The sequence below is a fragment of the Parasteatoda tepidariorum genome, chromosome 7 (genome assembly GCF_043381705.1).
Source record: "Parasteatoda tepidariorum isolate YZ-2023 chromosome 7, CAS_Ptep_4.0, whole genome shotgun sequence".
Lineage (NCBI taxonomy): Eukaryota > Metazoa > Arthropoda > Arachnida > Araneae > Theridiidae > Parasteatoda > Parasteatoda tepidariorum.
Genome location: NC_092210.1, coordinates 19555822 through 19578113, shown reverse-complemented (window position 1 = coordinate 19578113; position 22292 = coordinate 19555822). Strand labels below are relative to the sequence as shown.

Here is a 22292-nt window from a genome sequence, read left to right as displayed (position 1 = left end):
TGTAAATTATTAGTTTGAAATATAAGTATTTATAACAAAAATTCAATATTTTTCTCTTTCATTGTGTTTTAAGCTTTTTTTCCTTGTAAAATGTAACTAAAGTTGCTGGTATGCTCTTATAGTAAATCACTTGCATCTAAAATGTTTACTATTATTTAATAAATATAAATTTTTCTTAGAGAAATGAAATCAGCATGGTGTAACATGTTTCTTGATTTATATATTCTTTTATAAAGAAAACAAGTTAATTTAGTATGTTTCATTCTCCTAATGGTGTTACTCCATTAATTCTTTTATAGACATTTTCGGTATTTGGTTGGTGCAGAGTGATTTATGATCAAAGTTAGATCAATCTCTGTAAAAGAGAGAAAACATATCTAAGATTCATGAAGTCTGTTAGAGTATTTTACTTAAAACATATACTTCAGTTTACCAAAAAGTTTAAACTTTATTAATTTTTTTCCTGATATAGGTCATCCTTTATATGTGAGCTGTGCTTATAGTGGTCGAATGGCCTGTGCATTCAAGCATGGAAAGTCCTTCTCTAGACACAATTCTCCAAATCCTGAAAAAAGATATGTAAATATTGGCGTATCGATTTTTGAATGTGAATCAACTGGAGGATCTGAATGGGTATTAGAGGACACCATCAATTTAAGAAACATTAGCTTACCTCTCCCAAAGCTGAATTTAAATTTAGACTCATTAGTAGAATCATCTCAAAGAAATAAAAGAACTGCAGACACTCTTTTACAAAAACTCTCGACAGAAGAAACTGCGAATGAGCGTTTGCCTTTACAGAGACTCTTATCTGTACCTAGCTATGCAACACTGCAGACTTTGAGACAAGCTATTGCTGAGAAAGGAAATCAAGATCTTCTTGCTCCTAAGTCAATTGTTCAAATGGACTGGGTATCAGCAGAAGATGGTTCTCATATACTTACTGTAGCTATTGGATCTAAAGTAATTGTAGAAATATTTTTATCTCATATGACCTATAATTTTAGGTAATAAATTTTATAGAACTTTTATTTTTCTGTGTAATATTCAGTCCTTATTCAGCTAATTTTTCATATAACCTATGATTTTCTTAATAATCTAAGGCAGAGCCCTAATGGCTCAGGGGGTAGAGCGTTAGCCTCCCAATGCAGTGAGCTGGGTGCAAATCTCAGCCATGGCTGGTTGATTCGAATTACCCACCAGGCTCGCTCCGACCACACTGCTGACGTAAAATATCCACTGTGGTAAACGGATTATGGGTTAGAGTCTTCTTGCCGTCAGGCTAACTGTGCTAGGTTCTTGTAGTTTTCCTCTCCATGCAATGTGAATGTGGGTTAGCCCCATTAAAAAGTTTCAACACCGAGGCAAATTTCTCCCAATACTTGATCCAGGAGTTACCTTGTCTTCTGGATTGGGTTCAAAACTACAAGGTTATGGAGTTGAGCATTTGTAGTCTAAAACCCAAAATTGGGTCGGTTGTTCAACATTGGTTATGAAATAAAATATAAAAAATTGTCTAGGAGTAAAAAGTTACTTAAAATTTTTATGAGCATTATTTATCCTTCAGCTAATTTCTCTAGTAATTTACGGCAATTAGTTTCTTCTTGAATTTTTTTTTATGAGCAATATTTGCGTTTATTCAGCTAATTTTCCATATCTATTGTGTTCTTTGTAATTTAAATCAAAAATTTACTTTTAATTTTTATTTTTATGAGCAATATTTAACGTTTACTAAGCTAATTTTCTGCAATTTTTGTTTTAAAGTAACTTTAATACTCACCCTATTTAGTTAATTTTATGTACACTTAACCCTAAACAGACATTCTTCCATTTAAGTAGGTATTTTGCATTTACGAAAATCTAGGTAAAAATCGTTACAACACAAAATAAGTACTCTTTATTTAAAATTAAGTTTTTGAGAAATAGAATTTTTTAAAAATAAATGAAGGAGAAAACTATTTGGATTTTATTACATCAACTACCTTGTTTTTCTTAGATCCTTTAAAAAATTGACTTTTAGCAATGATTTAAAAAATCAAATTAAAAGTCTTTAAAGTTATTTAATATGGTGATTGATGTAGCAAGCTGAAAACATTATTTTGATATTTGCATATTTTATATTTCAATTTTAAATTTTTTTTCTTTCTTTTTTTTCTTCTTTTTTGTTGTTGTAGATTCTACTATTTGCTCCTGTATCGAATGATATTGCACAAGCTAATGTGCAAGCAATGAAAGCATCTAAGTCTGCAAGTCGTCCACTGTTAAAGCAAGCCTCATCAATGGTTTTGCCTCTGTCTTGTAATGATGAAATAAGGTGGATGCGAATTAGAAGCACACCATTAAAAACAGCTGATTCTTTACTTCCAATACCAATGCAACTATCTTGGGTTCGTCATGGTATTTTAGTTGTAGGAATGGATAGTGAAATGCACATATATTCTCAATGGCGAGTTCCAGCTGAAGGTAATAACAGCCAAATAATTTATTTTATATCATTGAGTTAAAAGATAAAGAATAAGTTTAATGCGCTAATCACCATAATTACCTGTATACTGAGGAGACGTATTGGTTCAAGGGATAGAGCGCTTGTCTCTCAATGAGGTGAGTCCCAGCGATGGCTGGTTGATTTGAATTCTGCACCCAGCTTGCACCGACCGCATTAAGGAGGTAAAATATCCTCAGTGGTCCACAGAGCCCCTTTGGCTCCATGCTAACCGTGTGAGGTTTTCATGGTTTTCCTCTCCATGTAACGCAAACGCAGATTAGTTCCATCAAAAAGCCCTCACCGAAGGCGAATGTTTCCCAATATTTGATCCAGGAGTTCCCTTGTCTTCTGGATTTGGTTCAAAATTACAAGGCCACAGAGCTGAATATTAGTAGTCATAAACTCAAAATTGGTTTGACTTTTTAGTGACAGTTATAAAATAAAATATTTATTGAGTATTGAATAAACGTAAAGCTAATTATATATATATATGCATCTATACATAATTATTTATAATATGTATTTAATTATGAAAATTAGTGTTGCAATTGAGTATTGCAAATAACAGAAATCAACTGTATAATTCTGAATTTAAGCCCGTTCGTGTATAAACTGAAGAGTACGCTTTTTATTTGGAAATTCACCCAAAATTCTAGACTCGACCATAAGCCAAAATAAAGCATGTTACTCTTGGAAATAAAAATGTTCTTACATACTCTTGTGTACAAATGTACTCTTATAGTAACGATTGCATAATGGGTAAAAGAAGCATGGACCTTTTGAATTTATAATTAGAAGATTAAAAAATAATATTTCTTTCTAATTGTTCTTTTTATGTGTTTCTTTTTAAATTTTTATAGTTAGGATTCAGTTTTGAACTATTTTATATATTTATGTGTTCTGTATGTACATCTCATGATATTTACTGATTATCACTAATGCTCGACAGAAGAAGAAGTATTTCTTATGCAAATATCCTCCTAAAATTTTTCAAAGTTTGTAAATATGTTATGTCAATTCCTTTCTTTAGCTTCTTAAAATTTCTTAAATATTCTCAACTTATATAAGGTATTTGTAAGTAGAAAATCTATGTTCAAATCTTTTAAATTGTCAGCTATTAAGTTTCATTTTCTCGATATTTTTAAGACACACTCCGCTTCTATAAACAGAATGGTAATAGACCAAATTATAATTTTTTTATTAAGTCTTGACAGTGTGTTGTAATACTTAATAATTCATACCTGAATGGTATTATAAAAACATATTGCTAGAGTGTTTGTTCTTAAATTATTGCTTTAGACTGATTACAGTTATAATTACTGCAGCAATTGTTTTTGCTATTTCTTGTGTACGAATTTTTTGCAGACATTCATTAATTCTCACACATTCATGATGATTTAATTCATCTGCTAATGTTCCATACTAAAACATATTTATAATATCTCTGCAGTACTTAATAAATTTAATAATATAACTAAATTTGTTAAATAACAATCTGATTATATAATTTCAACTTCTTTCCTATATCAGAAAGTGCTACTGGGTGGTAAAAAATATTAATGTGAAAATAAAAGTTTTTACATTTTTATCTCATTATAAAAAATAAAAAAACTCTTGAATGTATTTTTGTGGTGATTTCTAGCTTGTAAAATACCATGTGCACATTATGTAAATGGATAGAAAAAAATATTGCTTTATTGATTATGAAAAGTTTATTTTTTGTGTGAGTAATTTTAACAGAGATATCTTTCACTCTTTTTTACTTATATTGGGAATTGTTATTTTTGATATTTTGCTTGTGACAGATGATAAAAATTTTTGGCTTATTTTGTTTTAATCATTAATATTTTTATGTACTGAAAGTAAATTGCTAATTTCCAAATTCTAATTTTTAAGTTTTTGTATGATTTGCATTATTTATATGGTATTTAAATTGTCTTATTCTAACATAAATTTATGAGATTTTTTTTTTACTTAATTTTTTATGTGTGGCTTTTTATTATGTTTGTTAGTGCTGGCTAATGCATTCTGTAAGTGGATTCATTATTCTTCTCTAAAAGCACTTTTTTTTTAGCTGCTGGGCAAAAAACTGCTCCTGAGAAAGATGAGCCTTTAGTTGATGATCGCAAACTTACTGAAGAGGAGCTTCTCGCCAGAGCACAAGAATCATCCCAATTGAGGATACCAACGGCATCTGGTACCCTTTCTCGATCAACTTCTAGCTCTGTTTTGAGTACAGCAGCTGAAACCAAAAGAAAGAAATCTGAACAGGCCACTAATAAACAACAAAGGTAATATTTCTTTCTCTAAAAGGACAATTTTATATAAAATTTTAAAGTTTTAAGTATTATTTCAGCTTTTAAAAAAAAATTCTTTGGTCTTTGGTGAGTTAGCAGCTGTTTCATAAATAATTTTGAAAGTTTCATTACAACTCTTGGGAGAAAAACCTATTAAAGGGGTGGCCATAGACCAGGGAAAAGTCACTGAATTATGTCAATTTATGAAAATCAAGGAAATGTCGGGGAGTTTAATTAAAATGCTCAAAAAGTCAAGGAATTAATTTGAGTTTAAGAAACCTAAAATTCTAATATTCTTCCAAAAAATTAGGGTTTTTTTTTAAAAAAAAAAAGAAAGAACTCTTAATAGCAATTATATGTGTTTTGTAATATATTTTATGTATAAAAATAAGGTATATGAATAAAATTTATGTTTAGTTAAAAGGGAAAAAAATCATAGAAGTTCAATAAAATTAATCTGGAAGAATCAAGGAATTTTTTCTGAGTGCTTGTGACTGCTGAATTAATTACTTTTGTGTTAATGGTCTTGAGTAAGTATGAAATTAATGTTTAATATCATGAAGTGTTATTTATATTTTTATTTTAGTTAGAAACAAGCAAGAAGTTTGCTGATATCTAATTATGTCTATGTATAAAATTATAATCAAATCTTTAATGTGTATAATGTTCTAATATAATCAAATTTTAAATTTAAAATGTATATATTTATTTTTTAATTTTTAACCTGCAAGAAGAAATGGACACTAACCATCTAAGACGCTGCCCTGCACTTCCTCCTGAGCCCTTGTGGGAACGATATTGGCGGGCGAAATGCATTATTACAGACCTATAAACTCTTTATTTTTGTAGCTCTTGTTTCCGTTTTTTGTTCTTTCTTTATATTGTTCTTGGCTACAAATTTCTCTTTCATGTCTGCCATTGGAAATAAATAAAAAAAATTTAATTTTTAGGGAAAGTGTTGGAAGTATTGGACCTATGCCAGACTTTGGACTATTTGAAGCTAGCAGATTGGCATGTCCAGTTCTACCTCAATATCACCCAAAGCAGCTAATGGAATTATTAGGTTTTGGAAAACTCCGGCGCGTTAAAGCCATATTGAGCCATCTTGTTAGATGTCTGTCTGGTTCAGAAAATATCAAGGTAATCTATTGTACTGGATTGCTTTTTAATGTTTCCAGGATTTTAAATTATGTTTTAATTGAGATATATTTTTACAGAAATCTTATATACAGATGCAAGAGTCTGTAGGAAATGAAGAAGATGGTGAAGAAGGTAGATCGTGGTCTCGCACTCGAGCTATGTCTCTCGCTGCTAGTACGTCTCCTCTGCCTCACAGTCCTAATGAGCGCAGCTCAGTGTCAATGTTCCCTGAAGAAGTGACTTTAGATTATGTTGAAATTCAGTCTATTCCACCTTTGCCGCTATTTATTCTTATTGATTCAGATAAGGAAGCAGCTCATTCACAAGTCGCTTCTACTGACAATGAGGGTGAAAATGATCAAGTAATTTTTTTACATTTATATTTCTACAGTTTTAGTTTTATATTAGTTGCATTTAGTTAATGCATAATTTAGTATTTATAAATCATTGAATTCTTGTTATTTCTCTCCAGTATTAATTATAAGTATTTAAAGCAATGCTTTAAAAAAGTAATATATATATTTATGAATTATTATCCAATATTTGAGTTTTTAATTAATCATTTTGAATACCAATTTTCAGTTGTTCTTTTTTGGCAATATAAATTTCAACTGTAAATTTAAGTTTGATTGTTTCAAACATATGTTCTCCCCTTAAAATTAGTTAAAAATACTAAGAAGACATGGACAAAATAAGTTTTTTGAAGGGATGAAAAATTATTAACAAAATAAGGAAAATATATAATCTTGTCATCAGTTCACTCGATTATATCCATAAAAAAGTGTGCTGAACTAAATTTATATTTTTACCAAGTGCAAATCCAGAATTAATCTATAAAAAGATTTTTTTTAAAAATTATTTTTTCAATAAATGTTAATAATTTGTCTAAAATTAATACTAAAATTTTATAATTAAAATGCAACCTCATTAATTATAAACTTTGAATTATCCAGTATATTACCTTACGCACATCCAGTTTCGAGCCAAACCATGATAACTAACAAATCAGTAGTGCCTTGTTAATTCTGTACTATTTCAACTAATACTAATAATAATATATAAACTAATACTAATTCTGTAGTGCTCACCTTCAATTATAGCTCATTAAAACAATATTTAATTAGGCTGATATATATATTAAGTCTGATATGACTAGGTCATAAAATTTCTAAATATTTTTAAAGTAAGCAGTTAAATTAATGGTGATATAAATAAGGAAGGAAACCTTAAAAAAAAATTACCATGCAGATATTAAGTGATGAATAAAACTTGTAATATTTTGTGAAATAGTTTATTTGAAAATACTTTCATTATATTATTTGTACTTTTTAGGATTATAGTGGCTTATTTGACCTTTCTGCCACAGTAGAAGAAAATCTGGACGATTTGCTTCATACCAGATCGGTTTCAAGTGATACTAAAAGAGAAAGACCTTCATTTAGTGTTAATGATAAAAAAATTAATTTGACAAATTTCAGTCCAAATCAGGTAAGTTTTTTCAGTTGTAAATGTTTTAAATAATTTTTATTAATTTTGAATGTATTATTTATTATTTTTATAGTATGTTCTTGTATCTTTGATTTTGTTTTAAAGCCTAGCTTATTGTTGTACGTTTTCAAAAGAATGCATTTGTTGAATAGCATTATTGCAAAACTACATATTTATCAACAAAAAAAAAATTCTATCTTTCATTAAATTATATTCATTCAGTTAAAAAGAATTATTATTGACTATACTTATACTTTATCTCCCTTTTGTAATAAAATCATTAATAACATTAATCACTTTTACTTTTTTCTAAAAAGTATCATTTATTATAATTTGCTCTGCATGTTTTGCAGATTATTTTTTAAAAGTAGTGATATTGATTTAGTTAATTGCTGGTAATGGCCATTATTTTGTCTTTGAATGTATGATATAAGGAAAAAAAGTATTACTGGTAAAAGTATTTGCAAGATAGTTTTTTTTCTGGTTGAAAACTTCTGAGAAAACCTGTTTGGTCTTATTGTATATGATTTTAATGTGAAGATCATTGTTATAATTAATGCTATAGTAGGCATTGATTGCAATTTCTAATTATAATTTATGGTATAAGCATAGCTGCCAACTTTACTGGACTTTCTAATGGACTACTGGATTTTGCCAGTTCTTTCTGATCTACTGATTTAATAAAAATTTTCCTGGTTTTTTACATTTTTAAAAATTCCCTTAATTTGATTAAATTTTCTAAGGAAATCCCTATTGAAATATAATTTTTGTACCGATTATTCCTTACTTGAATATTTAAATAAGTGTTGTTAATACATAATTAAGCAAGTCGCACTTATGAAAATCAGTTAAAACTTTTTTATTCTGAAATGTAGAGTTTATTTTTACTCAGAACTACATTTTTTAATTAATTAAAAGTCTTTTAACTATCTTTGAATTAAATGTGTATTACTATTCAAAATTATGAATAAACATAATGTGTAACATTTCAAGTTCATTTAATGTCAATCATGACAAGAAAATATTGCAGTTTTTCTATTTTGATGACTATAAAAATCCCTAAAATTCCCCATGTGTAACATATTTAGTACATTTTGCAACATTTATCACGAAATTTATATTAATTTGTAAAATCTACTGGATTTTTTCCCATCCATGTTGGCAGCTATGTACATATAAGTGAGATAGAGATTGACTATATTAAATCTAAATTTATTTTTATATTTTCAGGCTGCTTTGCTTACTAGATTCTTGACGCATTCACACCTACCGGGCCTTTCCAGCTTAGATCAAATGCACCTATTAGCACTGGCAGATACTGTTGCATCATTTAACACAGCCCTAACCGATAGATTTGGCGTTGAACCAGGTAAATATTCATATTTATTCTGATAAAAGTTATAAGTGATCGATCATTGCTTTTGGAATGTTGGCTCAAAACATTTCTACTTAAACCCTTTACAATTCAGTGTGTACTTTAAGGCTTATTTCCTTTTTTGTCCTTCTTCAGATTATATTCTTGTTATTAAATTAAGAAATACTGTTTTGAGCAGAAAAATTTCGCTTATTCGCTTTGATTTTTTTAGATGGAATATTGAGAAATAACCTAGCTGCCAAAGCTTTTATATCATGCACTTATCAAAGTGTATTAAAAAATCTTCGAAATCTATTTTGAATCCATGATTGATAAAGATTGCGATCAAGTGCTATCTTCTAGAATTTTCCAATGTGGATGTTAAGGAATCACTTGCTGATTAAATTTTGAAAAGTTACAAATTTTGCTAATTAAACTGAGATTCTCATAGCCTTCTTTGCTGTTTCAGTCTTCCATATTTACATTAACAGTTTTATTTTTATGTAGTGATTTAATCTTATATAATTAAAAATTTGTTACTAACAATAAATTGCTCAAAGGTAATTTGAAAATTTTTTCAAATCTTTAAAATTTATAGATAATTTTATATTTTCTGATATGCTGACCTGTAAGTGATACATGTGATGTATCAATTCTTTTCTAAAATGTTTAAAAAACATGCTGTAAATTTTTATTATGTATATATGTTGTAATAAAAATGGTATTTTTGATACTTTTCATTTTATAAAGCAATGCTTAAACAGAAATATGTTAATATATTTTCTTTTCACGTATTTTGCTTATAATTTGTTTTATACAGTATCATGCCTAGTATGTAGCAGTATATAGTTAAAGATGTTCATTTTCATTTTTTATAAATTATAATTTTTATAAATTTGAGAGATTTTTTTAAATTGTTATTTTTAGTTTACATTTTTTACTATTGTATTGTTTATCAAAGCTTTAGAAATGGTTCCCATTAGTTAATTACTAAAATTTATTTTGAAACTTTTGAAGTCATTTTTTAATTATTAGACCAAATAAAATCGCAAATCAAACTTAGAATAAAATTTTTTTTATTAGCTCAATAAAAGCACTAGCATAGCTTAGCTGTCATTATAATACTTATTCATGAAAATATTTTTTTATCATACTAATTTCTTTATACTTAAGTTTCTGAAATGTTAAGTTCTAACTTTAATTTTTACATTTTGTTTTTTCTTGAACATTTTCTCAAAATTTTGTTTGATTTCAGTTGTTGCTAAAGACTCACCTAAAACTAATCTTGAAGGCCTTAATGTTTGTGTTACTACTGGTATGTAGCTAATATTCTTGTAATCTTATTTAATAATTTTGTTGCTAATGCTTAAATGTTATTTTCTTAGTCTGAATAGAGGTAACAATATGCAAAATTTAGTTTATGTGTCTTTTTATTTTCATTTATTTTTTATTTCATGTATAAATATTTAAAATTGAATACGTTTATAATTTTATATTTTGTTTAATATCTTATACAGCTCTAGATATAACACGTAAGTTTATTAAAATATTCTTTTAACTTTATTTTTGCTAAACTTTTGTTTTTACTAGACATGAAATATTTTTAAGATCTTTTAACTTGAATGGGAAAATTTTGGGAATTGTCATGCTTTTTTTAATCTTGAATTTTTTTACTTCCATTTTTATCACAAACTAGAACAAATATGTTAAAACGGGACAATGTTTGACACAAATATATTAAACTGTTTTTCTTACCATCAAGTGAAAAATATATTACCACTGGTTAGGACTAGAAGGTTTAAAAAATTTTATATCAAGATATATTGTCTGGTAGACATTGCAATATAGCGATGTATAACAATATAACATACATTCAATTCTTGTATCTTTTGAATCCAAACCACACTATTTAAAATCTATCTAAAATAAAAAATTTGTAAATAAAGAAAATTATTAATTATGTAAGAAAATGCTGTTTTTATTGGATCAATAGCATTGCTTAATTTTTAAAATTAAAATAATATAGGTGGATTGATTTAAAACTGAATTAAGAATAAATGTAACATTTGTTTTAATTTATTATTTTTTTTAAATAAAATGATTTAAGATTTATTTGTTTCAAAATAATAAAATCCTATCAAAATATTTTACATACATGCATTGAATAATTTTCTGCGAAAGTTTAAAAAGTTAGGTAAAAAAAATCAAATAAAAATAATTGCACGCTTAAGTAAAATGAAGTTTTAAATTAATTGAAAAAATAAGTGTTTTTGTAACATTGCTCATTTTTTTTAAATTTAAAATAATAAATTAGAAGTAACTAATGTTCGAATTTCCCCTTCCCCTCAAAAAATGTAAGCTCTTTTTTATTTATTTATTTGAAAAGGAAATCGTCTCAAGATTTATCTGTTTAAAAATAATACTGAATTTCTATCAAAACTTACATGTATTAAAAGGAAATTTACTATCAAATGGTACTAAAACTTAACTAATATATTATATTACTTACTTATGTTAGGTAATACATTTCTTACATAAAATTTACTTACATTTACTAAAAGAAGTTTTTGAAAAAATTTGTGGTAAGAAAATTATTATTGCAAATAAAATATTACTATTAAATTGTATTGCTTGAAATAAAAAAGTGCATAAAATAATCACAAGGAAATTCTTTTCGATACATAATGTTATTTTTCCTTCCATTTATAAATTAATTTTACAATGAGAAAATGCACAGCAATTGCAAAAGTCCCACAGAAAATTATCTTGAAAAAACATTAAATTGGGAACTAAATTAAGAAAGAAATGAAAAAGATGCAAAGATAAACATAATGTATTACGTTCTACATTTTGAAGCTCATTTATACGCAAAGCCCTCATTTCTGATTCAATTCACTCAAGACGATTTAACACTACAAAATGAACATGATCTTCATTGCTAGATGAAATGCACATTGTATCAGTGGTAAGGTAATCCAGGATGTTAGATCCTTGCATGTTAGATCCTTGAGCCGCGATGGTTCAGGGGATATAGCGTTCGCCTTCCATTCAGGTGAACCGGGTTCGAATCCCTGGAATGGCTGGTTGATACGAATTCTGAATCTGGCTTGCACCAACCACAGAGCTGACAAGAAATATCCTCAGTGGTAGACGGATGTTAGAGTCCTCTTGCTGTTAGGCTAACTGTGGGAGGTTTTCTTAGTCTTCCTTTCCATGTAACGCAAAGACGGGTTAGTTCCATCAAAACATTCTCCAAGAAAGCAAATTTCTCCCAATACTTGATCCAGGAGTTCTCTTGTCTTCTGGATTGGGTTCAGGATTAAAAGGCTATGGAGTTGAGCATTAGTAATCGTAAACCCAAAATTGGGTCGACTGTTCACCGACGGTTATAAAAATAAAATTTTTTAAATGTTAGATCCTTGCATTGTTTCTTCTTGAGCCTCTTCTCATATCGACTCCTCTTATTACTAGATTAGTACAATTATTATTATTACATTATTGTGTTCATACTTCATATGTTGTCGCAAGTTTTTAAATTTCAGTTGTATAAACTTTCAAACCAACTGAGATACTTAATAGTTCTTTTGTTTTTGAAGATTCTTTGGATGATTGTGGATTGAGATTCCTTTTAGCAATGAGACATTTTATTTATTTGCTTCGTTGTCTTCCTCTTGGCCAACGAGCTCAACTTCAAAATCAAGGCTTGGGAAGCCATAGTTTGGTATGGGCATTCCATTCTGAAACTCAAGAAGAACTACTACAACTCATTCCGTGTGTACAAAAAGGAAATCTCAAATGGAGTGAATTAAGGGAACTCGGAATTGGCTGGTGGGTAAGGAGTAATGCTGTACTCAGGCGGCTAATGGAGAAGGTGTGTGTAATTCTTTATGTCGAAATGCATTTTTGTATTCTTTAAATGTGTATTTCGGTATGTTATAGCTGCATTTATAAATTACTACTACCTTATTTAGCTGTTCTTGTTCTAGAACTTATTTATTAATAAATTTCTTGGTATTCTTTCTGTGTTACTTATTTTTCTATCCTACTGAAAGTAATTAGCTTTGCTGTGATACTGCTATTTCCTTGCACTATGACAACAAAATCAAATTGTTACTATTGCAATTTTTACTATTCATGTTCTATAATTTATTTATTTGATATCCTTTCCATGTTGTATTGCTATCTTACCGAATATATTTAATTTGTTATTATAATGCAATTTCCTTGCACTATAGCAACATTCATGAACTGTTACACTTACCATTTTTGCTGTTCTATGACTAATTTATTTTGTATTGTTTGCATGTTATTTAGTTTGTTTTTTTACAGAATGCGATAAAATAACTTTGTTGTGATAATGCTATTTCTTTATTCTATAGCAACATTTATGAGGTCTTGTAGTTTTATTCAAATTTTTTTATATTGTTTTTTTTCTTACTTATTTCATTTGATTATAGTAAATTATCTTTTAGTAATTTTTACTTTTAAAATACTGATTGATATTCATGACTAGCAACTTAATATAAAGCTATTATTTCTTATTAACTATACTTTTTCAATATAGCTTTATACTTAAATTAGTGAAAATTAATTTTACAGGTAGCTAAGGCTGCATTTCAAACTAAAAATGACCCGATGGATGCAGCTCTTTATTATTTAGCTATGAAAAAGAAAACTCTTCTTTGGGGCTTATTTAGGTATGATGCAATCGAACAATATTTATCTATCTCTTATCTTTCAATTCTATTAGTCTAGTTTAATGTTATATTCATTATGTAAGTAATTGTGAATTATTGTGTCATTAAATTTTACAAAGGTCCCACAACAATAACCCCTACATTATTATATTATTACAATTATAACCCCTACACTTTTCCGGAATGCTTATTATTTAAAATGTGGTGCACTTAAATTAATATATTTGACGGTTATAACAAAGCTTTGTAGGTTTTATTTATTTAAGTGATTGATCTTAATAATTCTTTTTATTAGACTTTGCTCTTTATTCAAATTAATAAATAAACTGAGAAATCTGTTTAAATTTTATCATCTTTAGCTTTTTAAAGCAAATGATTGAATTGTCTATTATTATTTACAGGTCCGTGCAAGATAATAAAATGACAGCATTTTTTCAAAATAATTTTACTCAAGACAAATGGAAAAAATCTGCTCAAAAGAATGCTTATGTCCTCATGGGAAAACAACGATTTAAACACGCTGCTGCCTTTTTCCTTCTTGGGGGAGACTTAAAAGTTGCTGTTGAGGTAGTCTACTTTCTTGACTGAAAAATGTTATTTTTATGTAATTTTATTTGGTTAAACAGTGTTAAAATTAATGCAAAAAATAGTGTACTAAGCTACAATTAAGAAGTGGCATGCAAAGATTATTTTTAAACTAAATACTGTTGTGAATTATTATTTTATTCTATTTTAAAATTTTATCTTGATATTCAAATATATTTGCTCAGCCTTCAACAAGGGCAGAGGATGTACTGTTGCATAAGAATATGGACATGATTAATAAAATAAAGCAATTCAAATATTAATCTTGAATATTAATTAAATATAATTTTTCTTTTTAGAAAAATCTATAATATTAATAAAAATCATAGAAATGCTATTGATCTTTTCTACTTAGCAAAATGTAAACATATAATTTATATTCTTTTACTTTCTTAAAACCAACAAGCTCTCCTTAAAATGAATGATCTTTATCTTAAACAGATCGTTTTCACCTAACATATCAGCAAAAGTATAAGAAAAGTTGCAGATGAAATATTATTTAAAGATTATACTGATGTTGGATTTGATTAAGAAGCAATATTAGCGAGAACATACAAAAAAATATGTATATTTTATTAATATTGCATATTTATAAAATTATGTTTACTTTTTGTATGAATAATCCTTTTAAAATTTTTATTTCATTAATTTAAGCTTCTCTTTTAAAATTGTATTTCCTTAGCTTTTATTTTACAGCATATTGCTAAAAAACTCATTCTAAAGTCACTCTTTTTAATGTTTTTTATTTTTACGTTTTTAGGGTAATAAAAAAGGGCTCCACTTGTGCAGATGCATGAGAACCTGTAATCTTGTCTTTGGTCCTGCATCTGCACATGTTATTCACAATCTAATATCAAATAATTTGAAACAATTTAAGACTGAATTTATTTTTCATTATTTCATTATGATTCCAGATTGTATTTTTATATTAATAAATGTACAATATAACAATCTNTTTTAAACACAGATAGTCCGCGGACTATACGCGCGAAATTACGGTATAATAATTTACATATAAGTAATATATATAATTTATATATTAATAATTTATATTATAATAATCTATACAATATATGATTTGTGTTAATAAATATAATAATCCTGATTTTATTTTTATATATTCATAAAAATGTTAATTGATATGAATTTTATAAATTTTTATTATTATTTTTATTGGAATAATTTCTCTTTTATTATTTTCAGATAATATTAAACAATTTAAATGATCTTCAACTTGCTATGGTGGTTATTCGCTTATATGAGGGAGAAATTGATACAGTCACTCCATCACTAAAGAAATTACTATTTACAGAGGTGTTAGGTTGTGAATCTGATGGTACAAACTATATTCCATCCAAAGCATACCCAGATCCATTTATTAGATGTATGGCTCGTTGGATTCTTCAGGACTATTGTGGCTCCTTAACAACTTTATTACAAACTGATGTTGGGTATTCTCATCCAAAAGCTGCAGAAATGGAGAATTCTGGTGATCGTATGTCTGGTAAGCTTCATATAGGTTGCTCTTCTATCACTAATAAGGTGTAAATTCACTTCTTCACTAGTGTGGGAGTGCCTCTTGGTCCTCTGTGACCTTTCTACTTGTAACAAGGTAAACCTACATTGCATGGTGCATAGTGTTTTTAAAAAGTGTTTAAAGGTGCTTATTTTTGTTTTTAAAAGCCCTTAAAGGTGCTTTTTTTCATTGGGTGTTTTTTAAAAGTGTTTAATTTTCCCTTTTCGAAAATGAGATTTTTTTCTTTACCCTCTCAATTTTTGCCATGTAATGCAAAGGCGTGCTTTTCGCATTGTTCTATTCAATGTTTTCACAATTAATTCAACCACAATCTATTTCAGCGTACCGTCGGTCCACAGCGTATAAAAACGCCAATCATTTTACAGGTTTGATGAAATACTTACGAGTCCGCGTGTGAGCTGGGTTCGGTGAGATTATTGCACTCTCATGTGCAACTCTGCAGCATTTTAGAAAATATTCTCAATTTCAAGCTTCATTTTCCAGCCTCTGAAATCGAACTGAAAAATCTCTTGATCATTTTTAATGTCTAATATAATCAAGAAAAGAGTTCCTTGTCAAAAACTAGTTATTTTATCATGTAAAGTCTTTGAAAATTATTTTGAATTTTGTTAGTGTATATGCTGCTTAAAAATATTTTTTAGTGCTTGAAAAGTGCTTATTTTTTGTTAAAAAATTTGGCTACGCATTGGGTGCTTGGACGTATGGGTATTCCTGGTCTTGAGCTGGCTGACGAAGTAGCACGGGCTGGCTCCAGTGTGATTTTCTGGGGCCCTGAACTAGCTTTGGGAATTTCTCCCACATCTTTCAGCGCATCTAAATTCAGGCTCTATGGCAAAATTACCCATGATCAATGACACAACTGCGATGGTCAGAGACAAGCTTAAGAGCTAAATTGTAACTGCCCTAGTTTTCGTCAAAAAGAGCTTCTTAAGGTTAGCAGGAACTGTTAGAGGAAGATCAATGGTCTTCTCACAGGACACTGCACCCTCAGGAGACACCTTACATTATTATTATTGAATCTGATTAACTTTGGCCAGGTTGTCCTCTTGAGGATGAGACTTCGCGACATATACTTTGTGATTGTGAGGTCTATTCTGCTCAAAGATTTGAGCATTTAGGGCAACATTGCATTAAGACCTGCGAATTACAAGATTATTTCTGTCAGGTGTGTGCTAAACTTTGTTTCAGCTATAAAGCTTTTTCATCAATCATGATTTAGGGTTTAGGTACAATAGACCACTGATCGATGTGCCCTGCTCTTTGAAGCTGCCCAATCTCTAAGTCAAAGTTTCATATGATTCCCATTTTTCTCTTAAAAATGTTATATGATATTATGCATAACAGTTCTACAAGGCTATCAATTATATTGTTTGGTTTTATTTTATTTATTTGAGTGCTATCATAATATCTTATGTTAGGTTTAATTTTTTTTTTAGTGGTGAAAGAAATAATTTTCTTTTGTTAACAGTTTTTATAACAAAACTAGTTATAAAAACAAATTGTTATTAAGAGTCTATATGTAAAAAAAAAAATTTATATATTAAAGAAATTAAGCTCAATTTGCTTAATTATTCTTTATTTATTAGTATGTTCCTGCTCCTTTTTTACTATTCTTTTGCTATTAAAATTGTATTTATTATTCACTGATTCATGTTTTAAAAGTGGAAAATAGTTGTTCATTCTATCTGTTCTTGAGAGTCATAAGATAATTTGACATATGTTTTTTGTTTAAAGTAAAAAACAATGCAATTTTTTTTTTATTGTTTCAGTTCTAAAACTTTTTACAGATATTTTATGATTGCATTTTTAGAAACATTATTCTAAAAGTTATCAATAATAAATGGAAAAATTGATACAACAAATCAGACTATTTTTAGGTTTATATTTATAAGCAGCCTTTGGTAATGTCAAATGTTGTAATTTAACTTATGTAATCAAATAAAACAAAACTTCATTGGTTATTTGATTATATCCAAACTTGTACTAGTTACCGATTTTTGCTTAAATCCTTACAATATAAAAACCACAGGCTATCTTAAATATAAATGTATATTGAGCAATCAAATTTCAGTTAACTTATGTAAACATACAATTTGTAATATTTAAAAAGAAAATTTATCGTAATTCTGGTGGTCATTTGTTTAATTACTTATAATGACGATTAAAGTTATATTGATAAACTCTATTTTTGATTTATAAATGTTATTTTATTTTTACTCATAGCTAATCCAGGAGTCTTTAACTTTTACTTGTTCCTTCGTACTCATCCTTTGGTTGTTCGCCGACAACGAGCTCAAAACTTGTTTGAAATAAAGAAAAGCAAAGCAGCTGGAAAATTAGGTTCTCAAAGTGAAAGCTTGGATGTTGAAGATGTAAATATTACCTATCTGAATATTAAGCTTACAAATGTTATTGAATTCTTGTCCAATAGGCAACTTTTCAAAAATGAGTCTATTTAATATATGTTGAATATTGTAAAATGTAATTTTTTGGCTAAAAAAATTATTGCTGTTAGTCAGTTGTTACAAAGCAGGGGAGCCATCTCCTCTGCCAAGGATAAAAATTGTGATGGCATGTCTATGGATCATCCTCAGGGATGTTTCCTAGACAGTCGCCAATAGCCCGTTGTGCAGCTCTAGTGCAACGTAAATAAAGTACCTACCTAATGTTATATCTTAGATTCCAGTTATGACTACAAATTTTGTTATAGTATTAGTATAATTATTAATAAATAAATAGTAATTATTAATTATTATCCAGGTTAATTTGATTAAAATTCATTTAGGCTAAAAATCATTTGAATTGCGTTGTGTCAAAATTTAGTTTAAATTTTTTGAAAAATATATATTTTAGCTAATTAGATTATTATAATATTGACAATCAATCACCACGTGTTTTTCAACATTACCTTTTTATTCGGTAATAGTCAAAACTAACACAACTTTATACATAAATCGTATGTAATACATTAATATTTCACTTTTGACTAAACAACAACTAGATGGTAAATTAGTAGGTCAACACATTGAAACACAAAATAGATATATAAACGCAAAATAGTTAAATAACACCTGGAGAGAATTGAAAAGGTGCGTGTGAAGAAAAACAAACAAACTAATTACTTATCTTGTTCTCATTGCATATCGGATCAATTAAGAAAGTTATTATGAATTTTTTTAATTAACTAAATAATAATAAAGAAAAAAAAATTAAGTAAAAACTTATCATTTAGGCGACATCTGAATTCACGGGTGGATTCACTGCATCATACCTTCTGCGTCTCTTCTCTCAGGTCTCGCTTCGGATTGCCAAGGGGAAAAAATCTTCTTTACACACGGTAGATGAAACCACCTACAAAACGTTGTTGATTGGTCTAACACGTCGCTGCGTCACACTTTAGTTATCGAACTGGTGTTCATCGCTTGCATATGTCAGAGGTGGAGAAGTTTCTCTAAAATGTAAACGTTAATAGTCCGCTCAAGGAAAAAATGTTCTTGATTACCACATATTATTTTAAGTCTAAAAAACATGCAAGCATAACACTACCTACCTGTTGTTACATTAACTTTAAACATTGCAATATGTGTTTTTCTTTCTAAAAATATTGTTATAATGTCTTGTACAAATAAAAAACAATTATTTCTTATTTAAAAAAATTATGTTTTTTGCTTTATAAGTTTTCCAAGGAATGGTGTAAGCTGAGTCATTTTAATATGTGACAGACTTATAATGAATTGTTAGAAGAGTGGCTATCCAATTTCATTTATCTTTTTTTTTTCATTTGTGCAAAGTCAACCAATTGCTGAATATTTTTTAATTTGTTTAGCAATCAATTTATGCAAGCCATACTGTCAGATTGGCAATAATAATTTGGTGTAGCTTACAGATATTACAAATGTCTTTATTGAACAGCAAACAAAACATTTGTTTACTTTGAGACACACTTCAAGATTTAAATCTATTTTTTCCCCCTATTTTATCTGATTTGTGATTGTTTGGGAGCAAAAATATACCAGAGAAGTTTTGTAAGACTATAAGGCTGTTTATATGCAAAGAAATATAATTTTAAAAAGAATAATTTTAATTAAGAAGTGCTGCTTTATAGCTCAGTTTAAACTTAAAAGAATTATAATAAAAAATTAACTTTGTTTTAATTTTGCAGTGTAGTGAATGTTATGTTTATTTTAAATTAATCTTATCAATGTTCCCTTCAAGCATGTAGTTTAATCTCCGGTAGCCGAAACTTTCCAACACGGCAGCGGGTGCTGCAGATTATCACGAAATTGGCAGATTATTTTTCACTTCTGATTTAAAACAGAAAAAATTGAGAGCAAATTAAAGATAAAGCAAAGAGGAAAAGATTTTTCCATTTTCACCTTTGAAAAGTAAAAAATAATTTTTTTTAAATGAAATGTTGTTGACATTTAAAGATAAATCATCTACAAGTCAAACTTTTTTTCCTTCTGATTTCTTATTTTGCCTAAGTATAAGCATTTGCTTTCTCTACTCTTGGGCAAAGTTAAAGTATCAGTGCGTAAAATTCAAATTAAGTTTAAACAACATAATTTTATTTGTATAACTTCATCTTTAGTGTTTGAAAATTGTGCTAAATATTTGAATAAGTTTAATTTTTGCATTAATTATCTCTGACTGTGTTAAAGTATTGGAAAAATTTGAATTTTTGATAAAAAAAGAGAAAAGTCAAAACAATTTTGACAAAATTGATTCTAAAAAAAAGTCATATTCATTAATGGAGGAAATAAATGTTATACATTGTTTTTAGAAATTTTTTTATAATACTTAGATTGACTCAGCTTATGTATACTTCTTCAATGTCAGTGATTAAAATTTTTTTTTTAACCATAATAAAGTTTTTATAATAAGCTTATACTTTTAAAACGTTGAATGCCACGGGATCACCGGTGATCGGCACTGAGTTAGTTCGTAGTACCACGGAGATCACTGTTAATCGACTGAGCCAAGATTATTAGACACACATAATTTGAGTAAATTTTTAATGCTTTTAATTTTTTTATATTGTTATCGTTACTGAAATGGTTTGAAGAAATGAATGCCATACATGCTGAGAAAATCATTTTGGCCAGACAGGCAAGCCATGTAAAATTAGCGTGGCATTCAACGTGTTAAGAGTATTTGTATGTTTTTTTTATATATTTTTTTAAAAATGTTTTTCTTCTAATTTGTTGGAGTAATTGTAAAAATTTTCAGCTACCATTTGAAGACACTATAACACCTTTGGAACGTAGGCTGTTTTTTACAACTGCTCATGCTCACTTCCGAGCTGGTTGCCCTGCTTTAGCTCTTGAAGTTTTGTCTCGTCTGCCAAACCGAGTCTTAACAGATGGGCCCATGTCTCCTGATGATGCTGTATTTGATTTTGCAAATGTACTTAAAAACAGTGATGATGTGATTGCAACTGGTACATTTGCTTCTGATGCAACTCCTAAAGTGCAAGTCGGTAAGAGTATGGAAAGCAATAAGAAGGAATCATCAGCTGATTTTGACTGGGGAGCTCCCGTATCAACATCCAATCAAAATAGCTCTTCAGACTTCGACTGGGGTACTCCAGCGTTCCAACCAAGAGAACCTGAGTTGGAACTGGATCTTGATTTGAAGATCAGTGATGATGAAGAATCTGAAGATGGTATTGAAATTAAACCATCTGAAATACCCAGTGAAGGTGTGTAATAAAATTTTCATTAAGTTTTTCTTTTGAAATATTTGAAGTAGGAAAATTAAGAATATTTCCTTTCTAACAGAAATTTCTTTTAGCATGATAAAGTTTTCCTATAATTTCTTTTATTTAAACTAATCTATTGAATGTAAATTTTATTGTGGTAAATGAAATACCGTATTGTTTTTTTTTCTTTCAAAAATTAATTTCATTCATTTAAATTTTTGTATTCATCAGTTTTTAAAGTTTGTAATTTATAATCATATCTATTAGCTAATGTTAAATGTATTTTATTAAATTTACAAAATTAAAGTGATTAATAACAGATTTGATCAACATGTGAATGAAATGGCAATCTTACATTTTTCAAACAAGAGCATCATATTAAGAAAAATGTGTACTTTTGGGTGGAGAAGAGAATTTAAGCACCTAACCTCTCGGGAGTGACCACTCTCTGTTCTTTAGTAAAATGATCATTAAGGGAGATAGGTCGTTCTTTTACATATTAGGGGTTATCTCCATTAACTTCAAAATGTTATCAAAGGTATATGATTTTTCGTATGCCATTTTAATTTCATTCAGTGTAATTTTCTTGGTGCAAAATAGCCACTTGTGTTGCGAATCGATGAATAAAATTTAGCTTCAATAAAAATGACTCCTACTGATATAATTATGTGTCAAAACAAATATATCAATTACGAGTAATAGAACTATTTTAAATAAATATACAATTATGATTTTACTGAAGTTTGCATTGAATTTTAATCTATTTATTTATTTTGAAGGTTTTCATGGTCGCTCCTAAAGGTTTTCTTGAACACAAAGTCTATAGAAAAAATTCTGTGTCTCCTAAAAGTGGTTATAAATTTAAAAGGTTGCTACACTATTTTTTATTTCTAAATTTTTTTTGTGTTTCCTTATTTGACCTTGTCCGCATTTTGTGCTGAGTTTTGCTGGTCTCTTTGGGAGGTTTTCATGGTCGCTCCTAAAGGTTTTCTTGAACACAAAGTCTAT

The 22292-nt window shown here is 28.3% G+C and overlaps 1 protein-coding gene across 1 annotated transcript in view; it reads left to right on the top strand.

Moving 5' to 3' along the window:
* The window catches only part of LOC107436770 (rabconnectin-3 alpha), a gene marked incomplete in the record, with an annotated part of 96733 nt that overhangs the window by 37218 nt on the left and 37223 nt on the right, over positions 1-22292 (top strand). The window contains 14 exon segments of the mRNA XM_071183145.1: positions 473-963; positions 2175-2463; positions 4560-4776; positions 5733-5922; positions 6000-6284; positions 7255-7410; positions 8641-8779; positions 10020-10079; positions 12361-12635; positions 13364-13461; positions 13863-14028; positions 15250-15550; positions 17807-17955; positions 20813-21284. Of these exon segments, the coding sequence (XP_071039246.1) occupies positions 473-963; positions 2175-2463; positions 4560-4776; positions 5733-5922; positions 6000-6284; positions 7255-7410; positions 8641-8779; positions 10020-10079; positions 12361-12635; positions 13364-13461; positions 13863-14028; positions 15250-15550; positions 17807-17955; positions 20813-21284 (3288 nt within the window).